This window comes from Heptranchias perlo, chromosome 1 (genome assembly GCF_035084215.1).
Source record: "Heptranchias perlo isolate sHepPer1 chromosome 1, sHepPer1.hap1, whole genome shotgun sequence".
In the NCBI taxonomy this organism is placed as follows: Eukaryota; Metazoa; Chordata; class Chondrichthyes; order Hexanchiformes; family Hexanchidae; genus Heptranchias; species Heptranchias perlo.
This window is the reverse complement of record NC_090325.1, coordinates 138,052,211-138,074,932: the sequence shown is the minus strand read 5'-3', so window position 1 is coordinate 138,074,932 and position 22,722 is coordinate 138,052,211. Positions and strand designations below refer to the sequence as shown.

General features: G+C 43.5%; 1 protein-coding gene across 6 annotated transcripts in view; it reads left to right on the top strand.

Annotated features, from left to right (window-relative positions):
- Window positions 1-22,722, top strand: part of slc2a9l2 (solute carrier family 2 member 9, like 2) — a 396,296-nt gene that overhangs the window by 48,053 nt on the left and 325,521 nt on the right. For all 6 annotated transcript variants that reach the window (XM_067991508.1, XM_067991516.1, XM_067991523.1 and 3 more), the window contains exon 3: window positions 2,978-3,076. In XM_067991508.1, the coding sequence (XP_067847609.1) occupies window positions 2,978-3,076 (99 nt within the window). The remainder of the gene's footprint in view (window positions 1-2,977; window positions 3,077-22,722) is intronic.

Genomic DNA, 22,722 nt, shown 5'->3' with positions numbered 1-22,722 from the left:
TGGCATTCTCTTCAGAATACGGCTCTTCTAGATCAGCACACGCCTGCCCCAACTAGTGTTCAAATGCTTTCACATGAGAAACACAATAAAGGAGCAATTTTCAAGTCGTGCCCAAAACAAGGTGCAAAGCTGGCGGAGCAGCTGCGCTGTCCACATGATCTTGCCGGCGTGAAGCTGGAGGCATTTTGAGGCCCGGGCCTCATTAACATGCTGCCAGTGAGCTGCGAGCGTCAAGTGGGCATCCCAGCAGTTCGCCAATTCTGGGAGGGCGGGAGATCCGTCGGCTTCTATGCTGAGTCAGCTGGGAGAGGGGGGAGGCGGTCCCAGGTGGGGGCTTTGAACGGGTCGGCAGAGGGCTGGAGTTTTTTTGGATGCCCAAAAGCTCAAACTAGAGCAAAGATGGAGGCCATATCAGGGGAAACGACTAGGGTGGGAGAGAGTAAAGGTTCTGCTGGGTATAAGGGCATCAAAGGTGGAGGCGAAGGAGTCTTTGAGCAGATCAATGGCAGTAGTAGTATTGTGGTGAATGGAAATCCAAAGGCTAGACAGTTGGGAGTTTGAAAGTGCAGTTGTAAGTGCCTTGGGGTAGAATTTTTACAAGGGATGGTCACAGAAGGATGTGGGGTTGTAAGAGGGTAGTGGTATGTAGGTGGCGAGGGCTACGAGGAAGTGGCCGGAGGTGGCCATGTCTGTGATTGAGTCCAAGGGTTTAGAGAGGCTATGCTAGACTGTAAGGTAGAGGGGTTGGCTGTGATAAGGGATGGAATGTACCAATCAACATGTAGCAAGTGGTTACAAAAACAATTGACCACATATTGGATCTCTGGAAATTGCTACTAATGATTAAAAAAATAATGAAAGGGCTGCTGAACGGAATGCAGAAACATCTCAGGCAGCTGCATTTACACAATCTCAGTGTCTGGCAAAGTGCCCAGCCTGGGGCTTGCCATTCCAGCACATGTAATTCAAGAGGTTCAGTTTATTTCCTGGAGCCCTGCCTGGAGTTCTCTGGTTCCACTCTTTGCCCTTGTCTATGAGCAATTCCACAGGAGATCATTTACTACAGTGATAAAAATATCAAACTCTCCAATCGTTACAGGGTCCATTGGAAGCTCTCCTTCCTTATTTCTAATTGTGGGTATCACCACCACTGCCTCTGCCTTTAGATTTAGGATAAGAATTTCAGAATAGAACACAACTGAAGATATATCAGTGCCATGATTGACTATCACAGCATTATAAGCCTTGCTTTATTCACCCAGAATGCGGATTTTCAAAGTTTCACCTGCAAAATGTGTCTGATAAAATTATTTCTCACTTTAGGCTAAGAAAAGAAAGAAAAGGTTTGACAAAATCGATCAAGCTGAGGGCAATAACAAAGGAAAGAAAGAAAGGCAAATTAAGTAACAGCAAACTAAAAATACACAATTTAGAGGAAAAAAATCAAACAATAGTACTCAACGAAGAAGACTGATTAGTTATAGCGGCCTGGGAATGGGAAGAAGAATGGATGTGAGAAGATTTATCAGAAGATACTATACCTCATAGCTAGCATTCTGATTCCTGGACTCAGATTATACCCATGGTCACTTCTCAATGATTGCAACTTTAGGTTGAAGAAGTCAAAATGGAGAAAAACGTACTACAAAAATAATGGCCCAGATTTTGCTGGAACGAGGCATCTCACGTTCCGTTAGTTAGACATTTTCCCTCATCCTTCAGCTCGAAAATTCTTTGGCCTGTGAGTTGCAGGAAGTGTGAACTGATAGCAGAGTGCAGAGGGCAACGGGGCATCTGGGACCAACAATCTACCCCCTTAACCAATGAAATTTAAGGATTGAGAAAGAAACAGAGGAACGACGGAGAAGGAGGGCGAATTAGAGTCAAATCAGGTGCAGAAAGAGAAATAAAGAGAGGGAAAGAAAGATTGGATTAAGAGAGAGAGAAGAAAGAGACAGAAAGGAAAAGGAAGAAAAAAATGTAAAAATGAAAAATTTGAAATTTTTAAAATCTCTACGAAGAATTTACTACATGTAGGAATGAGACTCAGCAGTTTAAATTGTTCCCTTTCTGGGCCGGAGAGGTTGATTGGCATTGCATTAACAATTATCATGTCGTTAAAAGGGTACTTACACTGTTAAGTACGAGCCCTAACTCTCTGCGGAAAGTTTAATTCGAGTTTAATGTGCAAAACTCGCAAGTTCTTAAAAATAACAAGGAGGTTGATGGTGAGTTGCCTTTTTCGCAAGACTAATGGTGGAATGGCTCAAATTGTCCAGCAACTTGTGACGATTCGCAATTCACGGGGTATCTCTTCCTCGCCACAAGTTGCTGGACAATTTACACATTAATAACAGCGAGCACCATTATACTCGCTGTTATTTTGGCAGCAAAATCTTTTGCCCTTAGATGTCTTAAGTACACTTTAGAAATATGATATGATGTCGTTTTTAAGAAACAGTAACAGTGACATATAGTCAGAAGATGTGAATGGTACATCAATCTTTAATTTTATTATATTGACAAGCTGTCAAATTTGGACATCTAAGATATCTTTGATGGCATTTTAAGTGAAATGTCAACTGTCTATTGGGTATTTGGACAGATGATTAGGTCTGACTGTGCTCCACCCTCACCCTCTTATTTTCATTTTTTCTTCTGTAGTTTGTCTTGCTTTCTTCTATATAATAGCCAAGGAAAAGGCCAAGCAAAATTGACAGGTATTGAGGTTTTAAAAAAACATACAAATAATACTGAACTATGAATTTCTGGTAAACACTGCTTGTAAGTGAATGATATATTTGGGAGACATCTTATTCACTGAATAACAAAAGTAATATTAACCAATACTCTTATATAAAGTAATAAGAAAACATGTTAAGAAAACATGTTAAAAACCGAATGAGATCTTCTAAACAATTAGATTCTGGTACTAAAAACTGCTGAAAGTGTTCAAACGGGATCTTTTGCTTCCTAGGGATTGACCTGCCACCTTGTGGCCGCCTCACTTGTTGGAGCCCTTGGTTCATCATTTTTGTACGGCTATAACTTGTCGGTAGTAAATGCACCAACAGCGGTAAGTGAACAAAAATACAAACATAAAAACAGGCCAAGAATCACTTCATTGCACCTTTTGTGTATTCCCCTCTTCCTTCACCTCACCACCACTGACAGACTTCAGCTACCTAGGCCCAACGGTCTGGAATTGCCTCCCTTATACCCTCTCTACCTCCCTCTCCTTCTTTAAGACCCTCCTTAAAACCCATCTCTTTGACCAAGCTTTTGGTCACCCCTCCCCTCCCTAATATCTCCTTCTTTGGCTCAATGTCCATTTATTTTCCTTATGCCTTTGTGAAGCACCTAGGGACATGTTTTACATTACAGGCACTGCATAAATGCAAGTTGTTTTTGTTTTAATACATTGTATAAATTTAAAACTATTCTCTGTTATTGTAAAGTTAATGTGCTGTGCAACTTATATATTAGTTTTTGAATTTACACATTGATATAAAACATTAAGATTATTGATTTTACAGACATGACATTAAATTACTTGCTGACATTGCAAAAGATTCAAAGTTAACTGAAAACTTAATTTAGTAAAACTGTTGTACTTGGAGCACCTCTGGCACAAGGCAATAACATATTGGTTATATGGAGTGAAAAATGTCAGAGTTCAGAGTGCTACTCAGGAATAAATAGCTTCCATGCCATTAATAAATGGACAGAGTGTGCATTGCACTGAACACCATTTAACATCAAGTTACAGTAGCCTTATGAATTTAAAGAATATTACTTCATATCATATCGTTTAACTATTTGTCTTGTAAATGGTAATAAGTCAGCTTCCTTTCCTTTCCTTTCCTTTCGTTGCAGCATCATAAGTGATATTCCCGTGGCATTAATTGAGTGGTTTAAAGCCAATTATCCTCTTTGAATTATACAATTAGGATAGTTTAATATATCATTTAGAGTGTAGATATGTGATTGTCTTGTTTATAAAGAGAGGTATTTCTATTCTGTAATTGGTTGATTTACCTGTGAGAAAATCAGTATTTTGAAAGCATAGTCATAAAATCACTGTCATTTAACAGAATCTTGAAAGGGTCAGTTTTACAAAATCAGCCTCCCATAGGTAAGGCTCTTGTCAGGAACATGCATTTGTAAAATCAGACCATTAACTTTGTCCATCGACTGTTTTTAAGGGTTTTGATTGACTGAAACCTACTTCATTTAATAGGTGTAAAGCAGGCTTCCGGTCTTTGTTTATTTCAATGAGAATTCTGGATTTAATGGGATACAAAATTGTCTTGAGCGATAGTGCAAAACGGGTGTTAGTGCAAAATAAGTGATAGTGCAAAACAGATGGTTAGTGCAAAATGAGCAATAGTGCAAAACGGGCGATTGCACGTTGGCACTCTGCCTGATTATCTTTTCCATTGACTTATACCGCAATCTCTAGGCTATTAATGATTTGTTACTCTTTGATGATTTATTCAGTCCTTTATGACTTATTGAGTCCTTCACACCCTATTGACACCCAAGTGATCAACCCATAGTGCCATCCTTAAAAAAAAAAGATTTCTACCTCTACGAGCTGCTCCCCTAGTGGCTTCAGCAGAACTGGTGGAAGGCGGCTCTTGATCATCTAGGGACCCTCAAGATCACCGTGGCTGGTGATTCCTGGGTGCTAGACACTGAGAGGGCCCGGCTGCAGACTGCTGCACGTCTGCTTCTGCCAGAGTTTAATGAAGGGGTACAAGTAATTGTCAGAGACCCTGTTCAGTGAAGCCCCTAGCCTTGAAATGCCCGATACGCACAACTCTGACAGGCCCACAAAGTACCGTGGCTTGCTGCTCCAGCTCGCTCAGGATCACAAGGCTAGCTGGTTCTCTCTTGGTCTTGCTCCTCTCACGATTATTGTGCACCGTTTTGTCCTGCAGCAAGAGAGGGTGCGAGTTAGTGAGTGGCTACAGAAAGGGAAGGTCAGATGTTTGGGGCTTGTGCTGGTAGTACATATGCGGAGAGGGAGATGAAGCAAGATGCAAGCAGGATAAAGAGATGTTGAATGGGAAGCAATTGTCTGGAATGTGAAGTGAGGAAGATATCCCGAGAGAAGTTGCTAATTCTGCAAAGGCTAGCAAGTAAGAGGAGAATGCTGCTAGAGGCTGGTGTGAAGGGAGTAAGGAAGAGGTAAGCGTGTATTTGTAATATGAGAGGTGGCCTAGTGCAGCCTTGTGCTGGGTGGTGAAGGAAGTGATGGAGGGAAGGGAATTGTTGAGAGTGCTGGGAGGGGGGGGGAGGAAGGATTGCTGCCATGTGTTCTGGAGATAGAGGGATAAATGAATAGCAGTACTCACCCTTGCTACTTTAGTGAGGTCATTGCAGTGCTTCTTGCACTGCATCCAGGTCCTGGGGCTCACACTCTTGGAGCTGCTGAACTCTGCAATCTTGCTCCATGCCTGGTGGACAACGTGTTTGGTAACTCTCCTAGCTATGTTGGGAAATAGGAGTACCTTCCTTGCCCTCACCTCTTCCACAAGCACCTCCAGGGAGGCTTCTGAGAACCTGGGGACTTGCCTGTGACTCATTTCTCAGAAGATTCTTCTTGCAGCACCTTGGAAACAAAAGAAACCACAAGGCAATGTAACCAGTTGGGCAGCCAATTTATTGCGAAACCTGCCAGTGAGATTATAATGAGGCCCAGGAGTTAAAATACTTGAGTCTGTTTTTGGCTGCAGTGGTTGTGTTTTAAACTGAAACTAAAGCCCTGATTTTAAACCCCCTCCTCACCGCCTGGCAGGAATGGTGTGGCGGGGATTTAGTATGGCGAAGGGAAGATCGTGCCGCCTTCCCGCATGTTCCTGCGCAGTTAAAAGCAGGGCCAGGGTTTCTGATTATCCAGTTCTGTATTCACTCTATGGCAGCTTCGTATTTTTGCATAGAACTCCACAAATCAATGGTTAACAACAAAGAAAGCACCTCAAATAACTTGGGAAAAGCTCCATTTACAATGGAATCCATCATTCAGGCTGGTATATGATTTCGTCCTTCAAGTCTGGCCACAAGCCAGGCAATTTGGACAATCTTATTACTTTTTACCATTACAAAATAAAATTCATTAGTGATGGAAAATATTCAATATGACATTTCAAATGTCACATTATGAAAAACTACTTGCATTGCCTGTATCCCTATGTGGAAACCAATCTAATGAATAATAATATGATCAGAATAACATCATTTTTATCATGGGAATGTTCTAAAGGCAGAAAACTATTTATGAAATTGATGGAATGTCAAAAGTTGAAACAAAATCAAATGAAGAAATATTGAATCAGTTTTAGTGAGGTTGCCTATAAGCAGATGGCAAGGGATATAGTATTCCTGTATATTTGGACATTTCTACATTTTTTTTCATAGTTCTATTGAGATTGTTTTGGCACTGCCTTATTAGTAGATTATTATAGTTTCAAACAGTTAGTAAAGCCAACTTTGTTACATATAGAATTAGGATGATTTGGTGCAAGTAATAACATTCAGTACACCTAAGGTGTACAGATGGTCCCAAAAGAAATGACAGCAAAACTCAAATAGTTTACAGATATTGTTTGAAATAGAGATTGAATTGCAAACTGAGTCTCACTTTCTAATCTCTCTGTTTTTTAAATAATATATAACATAGCTTTAGTAAAATGAAAACAATGCTAGGGAGTTAAAAGTAGAGCTGATGCTACATTGACTGAAGATGCATGGTGATCTCATTGTGGAAGAATACTGTACTTATAGTTTGCAGGAGGGGATAATATAGAAGTGATTTTATAGTTGTAAAGTGTAATTATAAGGGAATGAAGCACCAATATGTATTATCTAGTAGATCTACCATAACAAGTAGTGTGATATGTTAAATATCTCCACAAGTGAAGCAAACCAGTTAACTAATGAGTGATTGTCATGAGTAGGTTACATTCATTCTCATGAATGGAGATATTTATTACACTGTGTCACTGGTTTGGGCAAGTCTTATTATAAAATATTCAAATTAGGAAAGTAAAATTAATTTTATGAACTATTTTCTAGATTTTATAGACCAAAAGAATTAGTCAAGATGTTTTGTGATGTTAATGGCCCTTTATCGAACTTCTTTGGTTTTTCTGTAAGTGTAGTACTAACCATAATGATTATGGTGCTCAAGAACATAAGAAAGTATAAAGTAAAATGCCGCTTGGCCCATTCAGCCATTTTCACAACAGATCAAGTTCAATATCACACAGAAGTCTAAGTAACCACAGGTAAAACATAAGAGAAAAGAGAACCCTGAAATGTCTACCTGACACCTGGAGGTAATTTGAGTGCAAACTCCAAAGGTTTAATGTAACATTAACAAATCAATAAATTCAGCCTTGACCAGATGAATTCCACCAATGGTCCCAGCAGGACTGGTGCTGCCATGTTTTGTGGACAATTTGATCACTAGTGCCTATATTTATCCCTAGAACTTTCAATGCTTTTTGTACTCAGAACCTAGACTTTTTGCTTGAGTTATTCCAGTAAAACTAGTGTAGCTCCAGTGGAAAATGCAATAGGTTGTTGACCTGCCAGTCACACTCACCACTCACCAGAAGTGATGGGTATTGTACAATATGCCCATCCTTATATGGGCAGGTGTATTGAAATGCTATGCAAATGATGGAAGTACATATTTGCCAACATTTGCACCACAACAATGTTGGGCCCAGCAGACACCTATTTGTCCCTAGCATCCAGCGTTGCTATGGCCAGCTGAGCGGCCCTTTAAAATTTAATGGACCAAAAAATCCATGTAATCAATGTCATTTCTACTGATATGACAGCTAAGTGGAAAATCCATTTCAAATGTTATTTTGGCTTTTAGCCTCATTATCCAGCCACATTATCCAGGTTTCTTAGCATTTTAAAGATGACATTTAAAAGGTAATGTCAATCTGAGTTTGATTTTTGTTGCATATGCATCTATTTCGGAAATCTTACTGCTCCAAAAATGGTTATTGCCTGCATTGAGGTGAGAAGTGCCGCATAACTAACCATTTACCTTAGGGGCCTGGGGATTTAATTTGCTCTGTACATCAGAACTAACCTATGCATTAATTGTATGTTAAGAGGTAGTCATTTTGTGATTTGCAACTAAATGAGCGGGTGTTCACTTCTGCCCACATTCCTAAACTTTTTTTTTTATTCGTTCATGGGATGTGGGCGTCACTGCTGAGGCCAGCATTTATTGCCCATCCCTAATTGCCCTTGAGAAGGTGGTGGTGAGCCGCCTTCTTGAACCGCTGCAGTCCGTGTGGTGAAGGTTCTCCCACAGTGCTGTTAGGAAGGGAGTTCCAGGATTTTGACCCAGCGACGATGAAGGAACGACAATATATTTCCAAGTCGGGAAGTAGATATTTTTCATGTACATTAACATACAGACCTGACATTAATTTTTTTTTTGCTTATTAACTGATTGTTAAGCAGCAATTAATGTGGAAAGTGCAAATTTACTCAGGATTTACTTCATTCCCACATTTATAGTCAATGTGCGGAAAATCTAGCCTATGGGAATTGCAAGTAGCCAACACAGCGTGAGCATCAACGGTTACCCATCTAGGCCTTAGCAAGGATCTAAGCGTAAAGAGGCTGCATCTCAACAAGGATGTGGATCTCAGACCAATGTCAGCTCCTGGAACCAGACCTGCAGACAACATCTGGTCAGCACTCTCATGAAGTGAAAGTGACCACCGAAATCAAGTTCTACACCACTGGGTGCTTCTAGGGGTCAATAAGAGACCTTGCTCAAATCAACCAGTATGCGGTTCAGTGCCACAGTAACATGTGCCCTTTTCTCCACACTTCAGCATACATCAAGCTCAATCCTAATTTGCAGAACAAGTTGGAATGACAAATCCAAGTACAAGATGGCATTGGTTGGATTCCCTTTTATCAATAGAGAAGGTTACCTTAATGCAACCACTGATTTAAAAAAATATATGGCAGTGGTTGTTTTTTGGTGAGTGATTACGCTGCACACATCTTGTGGGAATCAAAGGTTCCACAACTGTTTGAAAGGGGACGAATGTGACAGAGGAAGTTCAGTTTGGAGGTAGAGGAATTCCTCAAAAATCTGCACCTCTGGATTGAGGCTGAGGTAATGGCCAAGAGAAGTTGATGAAGTCAAGACCAGAGCCATAGAAGATTTTACCGATGTTAAGCTGGAGGAAATTTTGGCTTATCCCAAATCTTCTTTTGGAAGTACAATTGGGTGAGTGCAGCAACAGCCCTGGGATCAATGAAGGAAGCAGAGAGATAGAGTTGCATATCACAAGCATATATATTGACTTAAAGAGTGCCCATTATAAATGGGCATCCAAGGTTGCTGGGCGGCAGTAAATATCTGGAGGTCATGGAAGGACACAGTAATATAAAGGTAAGTGAATTTTAGCCACATCTTTACTGTTTTTCTTTATTTTCCCCCCTCTCTTGGAGCTTAGGTTCACGTGAGCCTTTGTGCCAATTGTTGTTAATTATTTTTCCCCCATTGGCAGCAATGAATTTCCAAATGGCACTCTCTATATCTGATGTGCCTGGAAGAGGAGGAGGGCCTACTGAGGGGTGCCAGGCAGATCAGGCTACATGAGAAATGTTTGATGCCCACCCACTGGCAACAGCAGCCAGGGGCAGCCTTTGCCTTGCGAGCACCCTGTGAAAAGGTTTGGTTTGGTGCCCTTACATTTTACTAGACAATGACACTAAATACTACTACTCTAGTATGTACGATCATAAAAAGGCAAGTTTGTTATAGCTACTATAAATGTAGTTGACAAAATGATAAGCGATGGATAACACAAGAGTAAATGATATAAAACGATTCGAAAGGTCTTGAAACATCAATGTTATTTAAGGATCTGAGCCACATGACGGTTCAGAAACCGAGGCTATTGTGTTTTAGCTGCAGTGAAGACTTGTATAATATCTGAGTAATTGAGTGGTACTTACAGTTTGTAAGAACTGAATTTCATCTCTTTCTCCCACCTCAACCATGATTGTGGGAGGGTGAGTGGGGCAGGTGGGAAGGCGAGTGCTGAAGTCAGAACCCACTTTGGGCTGCTGCGTGTCCCCTGGATTATGACTCTTATTATCACTCACTCAATGACTCACACTCATTCTCTCACATTCACTCACTGGCACACTCTCTCGCGTTCACCCACACTCACTCACTGACTCTCACTCTTTCACTGATTCACACTCACTCTCACACTCATTTATTCACTCGCTCACTCACTTACTCAGTCACTCTCATATTCACTCACACTCACTCAGTAACTCACCCTCTTACACTCACCCCTTTTCTGTCATATATATTTACTCTCTTATTCAGTCTCACCCTTTCACACTCAACTCTCTCAATCTCTCACTTATTCACTCAGTCTTTTACTCAATCACTTTCCTTCACCCTCTCTCTCACTCACTCATTCTTGCTGATTCACTTGCCCATTCCCTCTCTCACTCAGTAACTCACCCTTTTCACTCTCATATTCACTTACACTCTCACACTCATTCTCTCACACTCTCACTCATTATCACTCATTCATATTTACTCATTCACACTCAAGCTCATGCATTCACTCATTCTCTTGCACTCTCTCACTCACTCATACTCTCTCACTCACTGTCTCACTCAGTAATCCACCACCTTTACCTGAGAAGGCAAGGAACTCATCCCAGGGTGAGGGAGGATTGTATCCCAATCTCAGGGTACGAGGGGATTGAAATCGATTTCATTTTCTCTGTCTCTATCTGTCCTGATCTCCCTCACCGACATGATTCCACTCCCTCCTTGCCCTTTCAAACAATGGGGCCCCAGAGACAGATCGTTACACTCACTAGCAGCACAGGATCAGCAGCCCTAAAGTGAAAGTCCGTCCCTCGAATCAATGCCTCAAATTCAGCCAGAACCTGAAGACCGGGGCTCCTACCCGGGACATACTTCCACTAACTTCTACCACTGGGACCAAGAGCCTGTCATTCTCTTTCCTTTAACAGAGGCAAATCGTTTTTTTTAACAATATAAAAACAGGCAGGCTATTTAATATAATATGGTAACGAACCAGCAGAAAAATTAAATACACTCCTTATTGTGCTTGGTGTTATATGGCACGTCAGCATGTGCCATGGAGTGTAGGTGTCCTTTCATTCCACTCGAGGCCCCTGACTGGCTCAGGGCGCTGAGCAATTGCACAGGTTGCATGGCCCTAACACCATCCCAGCCAGCAGCCCACATCCTCAGACAGAATTGAGAACACTGCTGTCACTGTAAAAACAGTGCTGGTGGAGGCTCCTCTTCACAAAAGAAGCCTCAAATGTCATCACTAAGGTAAATGAATGCCGGACTAATCATAATCTTGGATGCTTCCTAGTACACCCAGACGACAGTGTGTCTTGTTTTCAGTGGCATTGCATGAAATTTACCATGCTATGGAGATCAAGAGCCATTGAAGCCCTATTGGCCATACGTGTCAACATGACACCAATAATTTCTGCAGGCCCCGGCACAGCTATCTGAAACTGACATTGGGAACTGTCTGTTCAGGAAGTAGGTCAGCAGAAAGGTAGACACAAGAACTAGCTGCGCCTCTAGCCAAGCTGTTCCAGTACAGCTATAACACTGGCATCTACCCGACAATGTGGAAAATTGCCCAGGTATGTCCTGTCCACAAAAAGCAGGACAAATCCAATCCGGCCAATTACCGCTCCATCAGTCTACTCTCAATCATCAGCAAAGTGATGGAAGGTGTCGTCGACAGTGCGATCAAGCGGCACTTACTCACCAATAATCTGCTCAATGATGCTCAGTTTGGGTTCCGCCAGGACCACTCGGCTCCAGACCTCATTACAGCCTTGGTCCAAACATGGACAAAAGAGCTGAATTCCAGAGGTGAGGTGAGAGTGACTGCCCTTGACATCAAGGCAGCATTTGACCGAGTGTGGCACCAAGGAGCCCTAGTAAAATTGAAGTCAATGGGAATCAGAGGGAAAACTCTCCAGTGGCTGGAGTCATACCTAGCACAAAGGAAGATGGTAGTGGTTGTTGGAGACCAATCATCTCAGCCCCAGGGCATTGCTGCAGGAGTTCCTCAGGGCAGTGTCCTAGGCCCAACCATCTTCAGCTGCTTCATCAATGACCTTCCCTCCATCATTAGGTCAGAAATGGGGATGTTCGCTGATGATTGCACAGTGTTCAGTTCCATTCGCAACCCCTCAGATAATGAAGCAGTCCGAGCCCGCATGCAGCAAGACCTGGACAACATCCAGGCTTGGGCTCATAAATGGCAAGTAACATTCGCGCCAGATAAGTGCCAGGCAATGACCATCTCCAACAAGAGAGAGTCTAACCACCTCCCCTTGACATTCAACGGCATTACCATCGCCGAATCCCCCACCATCAACATCCTGGGGGTCACCATTGACCAGAAACTTAACTGGACCAGCCATATAAATACTGTGGCTATGAGAGCAGGTCAGAGGCTGGGTATTCTGCGGCAAGTGACTCACCTCCTGACTCCCCAAAGCCTTTCCACCATCTACAAGGCACAAGTCAGGAGTGTGATGGAATACTCTCCACTTGCCTGGATGAGTGCAGCTCCAACAACACTCAAGAAGCTCGACACCATCCAAGATAAAGCAGCCCGCTTGATTGGCACCCCATCCACCACCCTAAACATTCACTCCCTTCACCACCGGCGCACTGTGGCTGCAGTGTGCACCATCCACAGGATGCACTGCAGCAACTCGCCCAGGCTTCTTTGACAGCACCTCCCAAACCTGCGACCTCTACCACCTAGAAGGACAAGAGCAGCAGGCAAATGGGAACAACACCACCTGCACGTTCCCCTCCAAGTCACACACCATCCCGACTTGGAAATATATCGCCGTTCCTTCATTGTCGCTGGATCAAAATCCTGGAACTCCCTTCCTAACAGCACTGTGGGAGAACCTTCACCACACGGACTGCAGCGGTTCAAGAAGGCGGCTCACCACCACCTTCTCGAGGGCAATTAGGGATGGGCAATAAATGCTGGCCTCGCCAGCGACGCCCACATCCCGTGAACAAAAAAAAAGACACAGAGCTGTGTCACCTGCTGCAGGGACATCTGCAGCTGCAATGCATGAGTCTGGTACAATCAGTGACATCAGTGGTCAGCTGTGGCCTGAAACTTGGCTCCACGTACAGTAACACAGACCTTGAGTGATGATGGTGCTATGGAGTGGCACAGTGGACAACAACAACTTGCATTTATATAAGAACATAAGAAATTGGAGGAGGAGTAGGCCATACGGCCCCTCGAGCCTGCTCCGCAATTCAATCAGATCATGGCTGATCTTCGACCTCAACTCCACTTTCCCGCCCAATCCCCATATCCCTTGATTCTCTTAGAGTCCAAAAATCTGTCCATTTTAGCCTTGAACATACTTAATGACTCAGCACCCACAGCCCCCTGTGGTGGAGAATTCCAAAGATTCACAACCCTCTGAGTGAAGAAATTCCTCCTCATCTCAGTCCTAAATGGCCGACCCCTTATCCTGAGACTATGCCCTCTAGTTCTAGACTCTTCTGCCAGGGGAAACTACCTCTCAGCATCTACCCAGTCAAGTCCCCTCAGAATCTTGTATGTTTCAATGAGATCACTTCTCATTTTTCTAAACTCCAGAGAGTATAGGGCCATTCTACTCAATCTTTCCTCATAGGACAACCCTCTCATCCCAGGAATTAATCTAGTGAACCTTCATTGCATCGCCTCTAAGGCAAGTACATCCTTCCTTAGATAAGGAGACCAAAACTGTACACAGTACTCCAGGTGAGGTGTCAACAATGTCCTGTACAATTGTAATAAGACTGCCTTACTCTTGTACTTATAGCGCCTTTAATGTAGTAAAATATCCCAAGTGTTAATTGTATCCATTTGATTTACATCAATTAGTGTTAATTGTATTCAGGTGGTACGTATCAACTGGGGACTCTCTTGTATCCATTTACAAGAAAGCTGATCGAGGGTGTGGTGTGGAACTCTGTGAATAAAGGCTTAGAAGCAACTGAAGTCTAGGCTCTAGTATTCTATCCTTTGCCATCTGGCTATCCAATTTTTAACACCAAGGCTCTTCATAGGAGTGTTATCAAACAAAATTTGACACTGAGCCACATAAGGAGATATTAGGACAGATGACCAAATACTTGATCAAAGAGGTAGGTTTTAAGAAGCGTCTTAAAGGAGGAGAGGGAGGTAGAAAGGTGAAGAGGTTTAGGAAGGGAATTCCAGAGCTTAGGGCCTAGGCAGCTGAAGGCACTGCTGCCAATGGTGGGTGAAGAAAATAAGATGCCAGAATTGGAGGAGCGCAGTGATCTCGGGCTGGAGGAGATTACAGAGATAGGGAGGGGTAAGGCCATGGGAGAATTTGAACACAAGGGTAAGAAATTTAAATTTGAGGCGTTGCTGGACTGGGAGCCAATGTAGGTGGGTGATGGGTGAACAGCACTTGGTGCGAGTTAGGATGCAGGTAGAAGAGTTTTGGATGAGCTCAACAATCGTCCCTGCAAGCACTTAATGTAGCACCACTTTGACTTCAGCATCCATCAAAGAGTAGGGGTGGGGGTGGTAGGGGGAGTGGTCAGGTGCAAAACTGCTCCCTCATGTGCCTACAGGCCCAAGTCTATACCAGCAGTTCTCTGTTCTTTCATTTTCACCTGTCTGTTCTTTGTCCCTGCCCCATCAGCCTTGACAAAGATTGCTAAAGGGTTGAGAAGCCTTCTGAAGCTCTCCAAAGGTTTCCTGAATTTTTGTTCCCCTTTTGTCCTCCTTTAATAGTCCCCACCCCATTAATTTCAATTTGCACCACCTATCCCACCACAAGTCTGCTTTTTATATTGGTTCAAATTCACACCTGAAGTTTTGTTAAGCATTATTTATAACACTTGGATGTTTACTGAGTTGGGTGGGGGGCAGTCAGGAGAGGTTAACAGGTGATTCTGCATCATTTAGGCAGCTTTTCTTTGATTGGCTGCTCAATTGTGTAATAACTGTAATGCAGTCAGACTCCACAAACCTGCACTGAATGAACTTGTCTGTTCTTGTGGGTGTGCTTAAAAAAAGAACATGTTAATTCTCATCTTATGCACAATCAGTGTGCTAAGACAAATTAAACCTCTAGATGGTGCAGTTGGGTTAATACATTGAGGCATAAATTACTCACCTCTGGACGCCCTTCATCAATGGCGTCCTCTCTCTCCGCCGGCGAAGACAGGGAGCAAGTTCGCGAATGTGCACTAAAACCCGGAAATCGCAAACTTGCTCCCATTGGTTCGCGGCGGCTTGACAGATCCGAATTAAAGGGCCGCCTACGCTACAATCAATAGAATCATTAAACATTCGTAAACTCACACATCTGCCCAGCTGGAACGCAGATACTTAACGCCTTCGTAAACTCACACATCTGCCCAGCTGGAACGCAGATACTTAACGCCACCAAAAGGTACGCTGGAAAATACCAGCCCTATACTACTTTTTAAAAGCGCGATGACTGTTAGTGACAGAAAAACAACAAAAAATTAAATTTTAAAAATGTGGAATGTCATTCCACATTTTAATATTTTTTGATCATTAAAAAAAATGTAAAAATTAAAAATTTATTTTTTAACATTTAACTTCTGTGAGTTTCATTACATTAAATCATTTGCTTGGCTTTTTATAATAGGATGTTAATTTTTTATTTAAATTAACATACAGAAGTCAACTGCAAAGGAATGATTTCTACCTGCCTGCTTGTGGGTGTGACTTCTCTCCCTGACAGATTCTATGGGTGTGGTTCCCATTCCCACAGTCTGTATGAGTTCTGAATGAACCTGTGCTGAATTCACAGCGCTGAACTTAAAAAAAAAATTGAAAAGGGAGCAAGTGGATGTCGAAGGCCACGCGATAAGTTTTTTCGTAGCGTTTGTCCGCAGGACGTACGGACAGCATTGCCACGCCAGTCAGAGCAAGTTCTGGCTATTCTTTTACATTTGGAACTGATGGGATGAAACTCTGCTCTGTGCTGGCTGTGAAGACTCTACTTAAAATGTGTTTAGAAAGTCTGAGCCCAGTTCCCAATATGCACAGATCTATAACACAATATTGTCCACTATTTTGGTCCCAAATCTCATTTGGAGAGGCCTGAAGGATAGTTGGAGGAGTGGAGAACTACTCTTCTGAAAGTGGGTCTGATTTAAATTGCTGGGGCAGGTTAGAGGCAGTATTACCCTGTATCTGAACTTGGGAATGCTTGATGTTGGCACTAGATAGTACAAGTTTGTCATGGGCAGCAGTACAAAATGGACAATAGCAAATTGGCAGTCCATTTTGCACTCCACCCAAGTTTTTTTCCATTTACTTCAATGGAAAAGAAAATCGGGTGGAGTGTCAATCGGGCTGCCGATTCGCTATTGCCCGTTTTGCGCTACTGGCCAGGATTAATTTATATCCCTAGGTGTCCCATAATACTCCAGAATTAACACCTCTCTCATTGATGACCAGAAATGTTTACCAAAATATGTTTAACAGCAAGAAGAACATTTTGGGAATTTATGCATGTTTTAAGCTGCAGATTTATGCCATTGTTTTAATTAAAGCTGACTTACCTAATAGCAATATGCATTATCCAGAGATTCTACAACTTCGAACAGATATTTAACTTTAATAGATCAGCACATTTTCATTCTTATTTAAAAATAACATCAAAGTACGATAAAATATTCTTACATCTTTGCCAGGTTTGTCACATTTGGGAGCATAATGGAGGTGGAGACCCTGCTGTAACTCAAATAATCAGAAGTAGAGTGCTCCTCTTAGCATTTCACTTAGTCTCCTCAACAGCCTTTGATCCTGGGTCAGATATTATAAAGTCCTTTACTTTCCCTATCAATACCCCTTATGTTGGTTTGATTAAGCACTTTCATAGATAAAGTTTTCAACAAATCCCAGTATAAATTGATAGTTATTGGTTACTAGAAGTCAGATATACTACAAACAGTGACTTCACATAAGATCATCAAAAGAAGGTAAGAAATTATATTATGAGAAAAAGGCCATCTGGCTATACAAGCTTACTCATTCTATGTATAATTTATTCCTATCATGGACTACATAACTCACACAATCTCCCGAGGGAGACAACCTAACACAGGTAAGCTGCCAAGAAAATTGAATTCCATACAGCATTTGTTTATTTTCATCCCTGTCTTCAATGGAGATTCAGACAACTATGTTTAAAGATGTTCATTGATACAGCATTAACTATTTTACTGAGTCTGTTCCTTATATCCACTACTCTGTGGGGAAAATATTTTCATCTAATTACTACTCCCCTTTGAGGCTTGCTAATTTGTACTAATATCTTCTAAGGCTGTAGTTAAATAACCTACTGACATCCACATTACCTCTGCATCTAAACAGTTAAAAGAACACAGGAATAGGATGAATTCATCTTCCACTGAATTGGATATTGGATAACATAAGAGTGTAAGAGTATACCTGTCAAGTCAGAAACAGATATATTCGGGTGGATTTTAACCCTACCGGCCCAGTAGAAACCTGGTGGGTAAGCAGTTAAAATCCAGTAGGTAACTTTACCCATCGATATTGCATCTGGATCTTGCCATTTCCAAATTTTTACTAGCTCCCCAGTAGTCCGCTGAGTGGGTGGGAAGATTCTTGGTGGTAAGTTGCATGCTGCACAACCTCGCCATCATGAGGGACCAGCCCTTGCCACCAATGATCGGACAAGACCCTAAGCCGGAGGAGGAGGAGGAGGAGGAGGCTGAGGGGGAGGAGCTGCAGCAAGAAGTGGAGGAAGACGCAAGGGGGCAACAGGGAACACATGCCTTGTCTGCGTGCTCGCCTGATCCGTGCCTGCTGTCAATAATGTGATCGACATCCCCCAATTCACCAACAGTCCTACACTCCCCACCTGTCCACTCCCACATCTCCATCAAATTGCCCTCGATCTGATTACACATTGCTTTCCCCCTCAGCTCAGCACACAAATAAAAAGCACTACCAAATGCAAATTCAAAGTCACATTTATCAATTAACAAATTAAATTATGCAAACAAAACAGGACTATGCACCCTTGTGCATTCCCTTAGTGCCTGTTGTTCGTGTACCTTTACCTATCCTAGTGCTGCCATGAGGTGCTTCCTCAGTGGCTGGAGCATGGGTGGTGGAAGGCTGATGGCCTTCAATGGAGGATAGTGCAGATGGCCTTGGAGGGTGATCTCGAGCAGCTCTGGGCCGGGAGGGCCTGGCTGCAGACTGCACCATCTCAGCATAGGCTGCAGCAGTCTGGCCTGGCTGGCTGATAGGCAACAACAGGGGCACTGGCGGAGTGGCAGGGGTGGGAGAAGGAATGCTGTCATCCTGAGAGCGGACAGCAGGTTCAACTGCAATGGCGCCACTGCCACTCTCCTGGGCGGTGCCTCAGCAATCCTGGTGATCAGCTGGAGAGCGGATTGCCGGAGTGCTGTGACGTCCTGGGAGCCCCTTTCAACAGTGATACCCAGAGCCACGATAGCAGCAGTCTGAGCTTCAACCATAGCTTGCAGGCCTTTGTTGACATTGTTTCTGTTGCAATGGAAGCCGCAGCATCGGCCATCAGATGCTGCGTCATGGTGGGTTCCACAGGTGTCCTGATGGAGGTGACCACCCGTTCCATGTGGGTAAGGATGGGCTCCAAGCTCCACGCAAAGCCCTGTGCCAGGTCGGAGCTGGACTCCTCCATGCCCCTTGTCATCATATGCAGGCTTTCTGGCAGGCTTTCCAGTGCCCCAGGCATTTGGTGGTGTACGCCCATCAGCCATCTTCTGCAGCCTGGCCCATCGAAGTCCTCATCTGACTCCTCTGCAGCAGAACTAATGAGTGACCTCGCCCTCCGGCGAGCTGGCACCCGTGGTATCCGTTCCCCCTGTCCCGGCTCCTGCGCACTTGTGCCCGGTGTCTCACCACGTAGATCCCTCCTCAAACCTAACCTCTAAATGACGTGCAGTGTCAGCCTCTGAGCTTGATGAATGCGAGTGTCAGATCGAGTGATGGTGTGGCTTCAGTGTCCTCCTCCTCCTCCTCCTCCTCCTCGGGTGCCGCCACGTGTTCTTGGGTATCTGCAATGACGAAGGAAAACAGGTTGAGTTATGGAGTGGGGAGAGGAGCAAGTGGGGAGTGTGTGCTGACAGCATCGGCAACACGTGAGTCAGAAAAGATTATGGGAGGAGGGAGCTGTGGGAAATGAGGAAGAGCTTTAGATATGCAGAGACCCCCTTCATCGGGACCTCCAGCACGGCATGTGGTCACAGGTGCAGCGACTACCCGCCCAATGATCCGAAGCATGGTCTCCTCTAAGTGGGTGAGGAGGTGTAGGTGTGTCTGTCCACCCTCAGGTCACTCCTGCTGCTGGCTGTTATGTGCCACCTTCTCCTGCAAGACAGAGGACAGTGTGTCAGTGAATATCCTGCAAGATGTGTGGGTGATGTGCCTGTCATGGTTGAATAACTGCCAGCATGTGTCACCTGTGAGTGGTGGTTGTGTGGCTTGCAAGTGTGGTACTATGTGGGGGTGAGATGCAGCATGCTGAGTGCAGCATTGAGTATGGATGGGCTGTGTTTGTTAGTGGGTGGGTGAGGGGGGCGGGGGGGTGTCATGTGTGGAGGACTGGTGCAGTCGGTTGGATTTGCCACTTGACACCTGCATTCTCTCACCTTCACCACTCATGTCAAATCATTGAACTTCTTTTGGCACAGCACCCAGGTACGTGGTGCAATGCTCCTGGCATTCACTTCCTTGGCCACAGCATCCCAATGCATGTGGAGCTGGAGTCTGGTGGGTCTCCTGCCACCCTGCAAGTACAGGTTGGCCCTCCTTTCGTCCACCCCCTCCACCAGGGCCTCCAGTGCATCGTCGGAGAAGTGTGGGGCCCTCTCTCACACCAGTCCGGCGATCCTTCCTGCCATCTTTCTCTCATCCCAGTGCACTGTGCACCTGCACTTTAAAATGTGCACCTGCACCTTTAAGAGGTCCAGGTTGTCTATGACGTGCGCTGGCCAAGTGCCATTTCAGCCTTCCTGATGCTCTCTCAGGTAGTGCTGGCTGCACAGAGGAATAATTCTACTTAGCAGGCAGCGCGAAGTTTATGGGCTGCCTGTGGAGGAATCACCGGGCACGGGTTAATTGCGGATCGCGCTACCCGTGCCCGATTATTGGCCTTGTCCTATTTAACCCCCACATTGTATTATTATGCTTAGTTACAGATGACTTAAGCTGTAAATGTAAACAAAGTGTAGCCTGGCCCAGAAACAGGCTGTAGTGAACCTTTGTACAGACATTGTATTGTTAACCATTTTCAGCTATATTTGCAGACTTTCAGTCATAGCCTTTTAACTATACAGCTTAATATAAAATGAACTTTGTATAAATTAATTATTTTTGTGCAAGGTGGATTCTCTTACCATTTCTCAATCTTTCCGGGTCAGGCTACATCATCTCTAACACAGATATTCTTTTAAAGTGGCACAAAAACAGCCATTAGACATCCAGTCAAACCAGATGACAATCAACTCACTGAGTCAACCACTGTCCCCTGTTTACCTGCTGCTTTCTTAGCCTGTTGCTTCAATCTTCAGCCAGAACCTGGTTTTTAAAGGTTGCACTCTATTTTCCATGCACCCCAACAGATTACTCCAATTTTACATCATTTTTTACATCATCACTACTCCAATGGATATGCAAAATTCTGGTGTAAGTGCCTTTCCAGACCATTGGTGGGCAACTCATTTTTCATTGGCAGTGGTGCAACGTACTGCGTGGAATTTCAAGGCCTTGTTGTTTGTTTATAAACATGTAAAACAGGATTAGCGTAGGTAACTCCATTGAGAGAGCAAGTACCAGTGGTAATATCACGATTTGTTTACCGCCGTTGGTAGTGACATTGTGTGTGCTTAAATTGCTGCAGCTGTTTTAAGGGACACACATTTTGGAACAGCAAGTGGGGAAGGAGCAGCCTTTCTGAGGGAGGGAGGAGATCAGCAGCAGGAAGGGCTCCCAGATATACTGATGCTTCGGTAGTACAAATTCTGCCTCATCAAATCTACTCCTGTTTCATCCCCTGACCTCCTGCTGCTTCTCTATAGGCCCCACTCTTGCTGCCTGTACTCATCACGGTAAAATTATATCCTTCAGTGCAAATTGCTGACATTCAGATCCTGATTAGGATTTATTTTGGCTATGGTTTTCAGTGAGCCCCAATCAAGAGAAAAAAGCTCCCACCAAATAAAATAGACCACAGCCTAACTTTAACCTCCTGAACCACATTACATCACTTAGAAGGCGATAAGGATGGTGGGTATGGAAAGTACAAAAATCCACATGGTGCAGCCGTGGTCATCTTCTGAGGTTGAGGATAATGCACATTGTTGGGGCAGGTTAGAAGAAGCTTTACTTTGCACCTCTCCTTGTTTATATCTGTCCTGAAGAGTGACAACCCAAAACAGGATTCCATGGAACTTGCTGCCACATGGAGTGGTTGAGGCGAATAGAATAGATGCATTTAAGGGGACGCTAGATAAGTACATGAAGGAGAAGGAATATGGCAATAGGGTGAGATGAAGTAAAGTGGGAGGAGGCTAGGATGGAGCATAAACCTGTTGGGCCGAATGGCCTGTTTCTGTGCCGTAAAATTCTATGTAATATTAAAGCTGCAGCTTGATGGCACAAAAATTCACCAATGGAATGCAAATAAAATAAAAACAACTTCATTTGCCCCTGCAATTGAAGATCAATGTCTTCACTTGGAATCAGGTTGTAGGAAATATTAAACAGAAAATTATACCTGTTGACCTTCAAGTTTATTTCCTTGCATTAGAAGCTCAATTATTTATAACTCAGAATATAAGCTCTAAATCTCACCTTAGGTGTTTAGTTATTTCCAGTATTTCTCAGACTGTTAAAAAACAAAGTACAAGGTCAGGTCAGCAACAGGGAGGAAGCTTACTGTACAGGAACATCTTATGGGTGGTCTGAAGGTGTAGCACTGAGTTGCACCTGCCTCCAAACTAGTTGGCTACGGATTTGAGCCTCAGGACCACTTGCAGTTTAAGCTGCTCTGTATTTTTTTGGAGAAAATATAATGAACTATTGGGTGCTATAATAGATTGAATGCTTGACTAAGATGTTGGGCCCAAAATTCCACAATTTTTGGGGTGCAAAAATGGTACATTTATGATGTAGGGGGCTGGAATTTGGGCTGTAAGACAGATATGCCAGAGTTATAGCCATTCTAAAATATACCCTAACCCTAACCCTAATACATTTATGCCAGAATTGAACCTGAAAAAAGATTTCACAGACTAAAACCGCTGAAAAGCAATTTACAGAATCCTTTCTTAGCAGCACAGCTGTGAAAAGGTTTTTCTAATCACTTTAGTCAAAGCCGAGGTTTCAGACAAAGACTGTGGACAATTAAAGCCTGTGAACTCAATGGGAGTAATTTTCACTTTGGGTGCGAGTGGAAAACTGGTGGGTGACTTAAATGGAAAGGGAAATTGAGCATGGCGTATAACAGGTGGCCGATTTCCAACTGCCAGTTTTCTGCCCGGCCTAAAGTGAAAATTGCCACTTCCTGGTTTGCCAA